This window comes from Daphnia pulex, chromosome 12 (assembly GCF_021134715.1).
Source record: "Daphnia pulex isolate KAP4 chromosome 12, ASM2113471v1".
Taxonomy (NCBI): domain Eukaryota; kingdom Metazoa; phylum Arthropoda; class Branchiopoda; order Diplostraca; family Daphniidae; genus Daphnia; species Daphnia pulex.
This window is the reverse complement of record NC_060028.1, coordinates 4707777-4713708: the sequence shown is the minus strand read 5'-3', so window position 1 is coordinate 4713708 and position 5932 is coordinate 4707777. Positions and strand designations below refer to the sequence as shown.

The following is a 5932-nucleotide window of genomic DNA, read 5'->3' as shown; positions in this document are numbered from 1 at the left end:
AATTTGTTGATTGTAAAACTCATACGCAGAGTTTTTTTTTACTGAGGGGTTGTGGTTGCTGAAAAATTGGTAATCTAAAGTTGAAAGTTTTACAAATCTCTTTGAAGATATTCAACATTGGTTTTTGAGTAGCTTTGAAAAAATCAAGATCTAAGTTCCTGAACCAGTCATCTGCTTCTTCTTCCTGTATTGTATTGAAATGCCTGTAATCCCTGTCCCTGCCTTCCATTCCTGATATAAATAGTAGATTCTGCATTACAAAATCAATTGCCATTTCGTTATTATGGCATAAGACTGTAACCAGCTCGTTAAATTTGACGATAAATCCGTTTCTTTTAACACAATACTCAATTTAATTTTGTTTAGTGGAAGGATCGAGTGTATAAACTTTAAATATGTGAGATTATCTAAAGGAATAATCCTTTTATGTAGAAGCAATATGCTATACTTTTGCACAGGTAGAATTTTCTTTCGTTCAACTTCCCAGATGATTAAACTTTTATCTCTTTGTGTAATTGGTAATCCTGAAATATTCCGACTCCTTTTTGTTTAGGAGAAGCATTCTCAATGTCTGGAAAAAAAAAAAAACGAAATTTAAAATTTTTAGAACGGATATTTTTTTAGTAAAAGTGAACGAACAAAATAATCCGACCCATCGCTTCGCTCGCGAGTTTCCCTCTAGGTCCGACCTTTTTAGATTTTAATTATTTAATTAATTAAACTTAATTTTTTTTTATTTTATTAAAATATTTTTAGATTCTCGGGTTATTCATTTTGATTATCCTCTATTTTTAAAATTAGTTAGTAGTTAACTGTTATGATAACTGGAATTACTAACCTTCAGCTATTAAGCGCTTTTTTTATAAAGAGAAAAAGCGGTAGTTGCTGATTGTTTACTTCAGAAAATCACTTCTTTCATGGTCTATTTTGATGGCTAGCCTATTTTTGTCTGTTTCTGACCAAATTTTGTGTGATGTGCACTGTTCTGGAGACGGTAGTACTCTACGAAAAAACTTGGATGTTTGGATGAAATGGAACAGCGCCAATGGATCAAGTCTTCATGGGTATTACATAAATTATCATGGGTTGATAAATTTTCAGAACAATTTTTAATTCTTTCCTGTTGCTGGGACAATCAGTTTGCAAAATCGAATTGCACGACGCGGAGCCAAAATGCTATCCTTGGGTGGGGAAATGGTTTATTCTACATGTTCGTTGGATCCCATGGAAAACGAGGCAGTCATTCACCGCTTGCTAGTCGAAGCTAAGGGATCGCTGGAATTAGAAGAAGTGAGTGACAAATTGCCTGGACTGAAGTATGTTCCTGGAGTGTCTCACTGGGTCGTTATGAGGCGGGTATTGACTGCCTATGCAACACCGGAAGAAGTTTTTGAAGCAATGAAGCACATTCCTCGAGGAATGTTTGTTCCCCCCCCCTAAACCTGAAGATGCCAATAGATTTCACCTGGAACGTTGCTTGCGAATTCTCCCTCATCAACAGAACACTGGTGGATTTTTTGTTTCTGCATTGAAGAAGGTGGCTCCTCTTCCAAGAAGACAAGAAAGAAAACCAGTTGTAGCAGCTCTTAGCAGCACTGCTATGGTAAGCACAGAAGTGGAATCGACGAAAGACAACGCTCCTCTACCCCAGCCTCACCTGCCAGAAAGAGGCAAAAGATTCGAAGGTTTAAGGAAGACCCTTATCTGTTTTTCGACGAAGACGAAGAATTGTATCAAGTAACGTTCATTGTTGTGTTGGTTTCGCATCGGCTTTCTTACATTTATTTATTTCCAGAGAATTTTACGGATCAAGTGATGCAATGGACCCTAAGTTACTGTTGACTCGCTGAAAAGAGGGAAAGACTACACTAGTCCAATGGTTCGCGATTTGACTAGAACAAATGAAGACCGATTAACGGTATGAAAGAAATATCTTAATTCTAGAGGATTTTATCTCCAAATTCATAACTTTTATAGGTATATTAGATCATCAATACAGGAATTAAAATGTTCGCGCGCAGTGAAAACAAAGGCATCGATTGTGGATATCGTATCGCCCAGGAGGTTTATTTTAAAATTCAACAATGTTAAAACTTGGCGATCATTTTCTTATTTATTACAGGGTGCGCTAGCAATGATGGAGTTCATGAAGAAGAGACGAGTACTAATCGCAAGAGATGATATCGTCGTCTGCTGAGTCGCGCCCACTGAGGCAGCACCAAATTTAGCTCCCGACAATTTCAATGATTCTAGTAGTGTTTCTGTTTTTGAATGTGTTTTTTGATGTGTTAACTGTCATTATTGACTACTTTTTTTGCTGAATACTTTGTTCTTGGCAGATCTTTGCTTGTGTCTCTCCTGTATCGTCAGTGTGATTGTGCAGTGCAATGTTTTGCCAAAGTACCCTACGGCGGTATTCGAAGCAGACCTTATTTTCTCTTCGTCTTTCCTCTCTGTGTCCGACACGACTTTCTGATAAATCATTGATGATTGTAAGATCACTGGGCATCCCGGCTGTATTTCCTTCTCGTCGTGGTCTTAGAGGAGGCAAATTGGTGAAGATTAACAGAGCTGCTAAGAAATTCCTATATTATGGCTTGGTCAATGCCAGGTCTCTCGTCAGCAACAAGTATGTCATTTCCCATCATCTAACTGTAACCGGTCTTAATGTCCTGGCTGTAACTGAAACCTGGCTTAATGAAAAAAAACGGTGAAACCATACTTCGAGAGGTTTGTCCATCTGGCTACTCGGCTATTCACTGCCCGAGATCTCGTGGCCGTGGTGGTTGAGTGGCTTGGTTTTTTCGTGACTCTCTCCGTGTCGGTATTCTCTCCGTTGACTTCTGTCCAGATTCTTTTGAATACCTATACGCCTCTGTATGCGTAAATGGTGTGACATTGTGGCTAGTCGTTATCTATTGACCTCCATCTCTCAGTCCAAACCAATTCCTGACTGACTTCGCTGACCTGCTTGAACTTCTCCTGCCTCATCCTTCAAAGTTACTGATTGTGGGTGATTTTAATATTCATGTGGACTCTGAATCTAATGCATTCGGTCAGAAGTTTCTTTCCCCCGTCGAATCGTGTGACCTATCTCAGCATGTCGGTGAATCTACTCATCACGGTGGCCACACTCTAGATCTAGTATTGTCGAGGTCAGTCGATAATCTAGTCCTTGACTGTCATGTCTCTGATTTACTCACTGACCACTCTGCCGTCCACTGGTTTGCTGTGGCTAGTCGTCCAGTTCGTCCGAAAAAAGCTGTCACATTCAGAGACCTCAAATCCTTAGATCTGGATCTATTCGTGACTGATCTGCTCAATCTCCAACTTTTCACTGCGGAGACTAACGACGTAACCACTCTTCTAGATTGGTACAACGAAGGATTAGCCGCGGTTCTCAACAAGCACGCACCTATTCAGAAAAGGATGTTCACCATCCGTCCGGACAACCCATGGAATAATGCTGACATCCACTCCATGCGGAAGCAAGTGAGGTGGTTAGAACGAAGATGGAAACTTTCCGGTTTGGCGATTGATAAGGAGATCTTACTTCAGGCTCTAGCTGACCTGCGGAGTCTCATCTCTACCGCAAAAGTGAATTTTCTCCACTCCAAGATCGTCGAGCAAACTGGGAAGAAGTCGTTATTTAAGATTGTCGATTCATTCCTCCTCAAGAAGCCATCTCTTCGACTTCCGTCACATGATGACCTGCTTTCCCTTCTTGAGAACTTCGGTGACTTCTTTCTTACTAAAGTTCGTGATATCTGGTCTAGTCTCGTGTTATCTGGCTCGGACCTGGAACCTGAGCATTCTTTGACGTCTCGTACTTTCTCATCGTTCTCTCCAGTAACTACTAATGAGGTTACATCACTCTCCTATCCACGTTACATGTTACACGTTACATCTGCTGTCCTACGAAGTCTAGTCTCCTTGATCCTATTCCCACTTATCTTTTAAAGAACCTGGTCGACGTCCTTGTTGCCCCAATAACTAAGATTGTAAATCTTTCTCTGTCATCGGGTGTGTTTCCGGATACCATGAAATTAGCCCTGGTCACTCCGCTGCTGAAGAAGCCAAACATCGACCCGGAAATCCTAAGCAACTATCGACCTGTTTCTAATCTTTCATTTCTATCGAAGCTCATTGAGCGGGTGGTTGTTAAACAACTGTATGCACACTTAGAATCTGACTCCGAGTCCCTCCTTGTCCCTGTCCAATCGGCCTACAGACCTTACCATTCCACTGAGACTGCGCTATTGAAAGTTTTTAATGATCTCCTTCTCTCTGTTGATGAAAACGATACTGGTGTTGTGATGGCATTTCTTGACCAAAGCGCGGCCTTTGATCTGGTTGATCACAATATTCTTATTGATCGCCTTGCTGTCCGTTTTGGTTTTCATGGTCTTAGTCTTGCATGGTTTCAGTCCTACCTGTCTAGTCGCTGTCAATCAATTAGTGTGTCTGGTAATACGTCCTCTCCTGTTTATCTCCCCTTTGGTGTCCCCCAAGGCTCTGTTCTTGGACCTGTTCTCTACAATTTGTACACCAGTCCATTCATGACATATCTACCAGGCACGGTATTGATGATCATCAGAATGCCGACGATGATCAGAAATATACTCGATTCCGGATAACACCTACTGGAGCTGAACAGCGCAAGGCATTCTCTTCCCTGTCTGCCTGCATTGAAGAGACGAAAAGGTGGGGTGCTCTTAATCGGATGAAATATAACGATATGAAGACGGAGGTTCTGTTGGTGTTTTCTAAATACGGCGGTGCAAAGCCAATTGATTTGTCCCTGGAGGTTGGCGATAAGAAAACCAATCCTGTGTCATCTGTCCGAAGTCTTGGGGTCACAATTAACTCCCATCTATCGATGGATGGCCAGATACGCTTGATCTGCAAGAATGCTTTCTTCCACCTAAGAAGAATTTCCCAGCTGAAGAAGTTCCTCTCTAAAGCAGCCCTTACTCAACTGATCCATGCTTTTGTCATCTCCAGGCTAGACTACTGGAATTCTCTTCTTGCTGGCCTATCGAGGGTTTCATTGGATCGCCTTCAACGTGTCCAAAATGCTGCTGCTCGTCTACTTCATGATGCCAAGAAGTTTGACTCAATCCACCCCATTCTCTTTGATCTGCATTGGCTCCCCATTGTTTTTAGAATTGACTATAAGATTGCTCGTCTGGCGTGTGATAGACTTATAACTGCTAAACCCCGCACAAAGACATATGGTTCTCGATCCTTTACAGTTTATGCCCCTAAGCTTTGGAATTCCCTTCCATCGACTGTCCGTAATGCAACTTCCCTTGCCCAGTTTTTTTCATGACTTAAAACACATTTGATTACTGTAGCGTTTAAAGATGAAATTGATAGCCGTGCTCGTCGTGAAAAGCGCCTTTGAACATGTTTATGGAAAAGGCGCTATAAAAATTTAATACATTATTATTATTATTATTATTATGACTCTGCTACTTTTGAACGACGACATGAACACGCCACCGGAAATTCATTCGTTCAGGTTAGTTCAGGTGCAGCCAAGCAGTTGCACGAACTCGGTAGGAGATCAGTTTTAAGAACACGAACGTTTTGATAAATGAAATACAAATATTTATACCTTGACAGAAAATAATGAAAGTAATTAGAATTGAGAGAAAATTACCTTATTTTTTATAATTATTTTTTTATAATTATTATTTTAAAAAATAATATTCTGTCACTGTAGGACGAAGACGATGAATGCTAGAGCGCCGGGAATTCACAGCATAGTCTCAGCGGAATTTCTGCTTCCGGCTCTTATGGAGAAATGGCTATTGCTCATGGGGTGGGGTGAAATACAATTCATTCTTTGATTTATTTTGTAATTCAATATTTGGTTTGATTATTAGAAACGGGTAATGAAACTTGGGTTTCAGAAACCGGCGCTGGA

At 40.8% G+C, this 5932-nt stretch overlaps 1 protein-coding gene and 1 long non-coding RNA gene across 2 annotated transcripts; both read left to right on the top strand.

The window, feature by feature from the left end:
- Positions 1-1862: 1862 nt before the first annotated feature.
- LOC124209041 lies at positions 1863-2257 on the top strand. The gene is made up of 3 exons (XR_006880749.1): positions 1863-1918; positions 1987-2064; positions 2123-2257. It is a non-coding gene; the product is annotated as an uncharacterized LOC124209041 (long non-coding RNA).
- Positions 2258-2486: 229 nt separating this feature from the next.
- Positions 2487-5407, top strand: LOC124209961. Its single transcript, XM_046608212.1, has 6 exons — positions 2487-2629; positions 2937-3849; positions 3963-4420; positions 4576-5109; positions 5167-5297; positions 5358-5407. The coding sequence occupies exons 1-6, from the start codon at positions 2487-2489 to the stop codon at positions 5405-5407; spliced, it is 2229 nt and encodes a 742-aa protein (XP_046464168.1).
- The last annotated feature ends 525 nt before the right edge of the window (positions 5408-5932 follow it).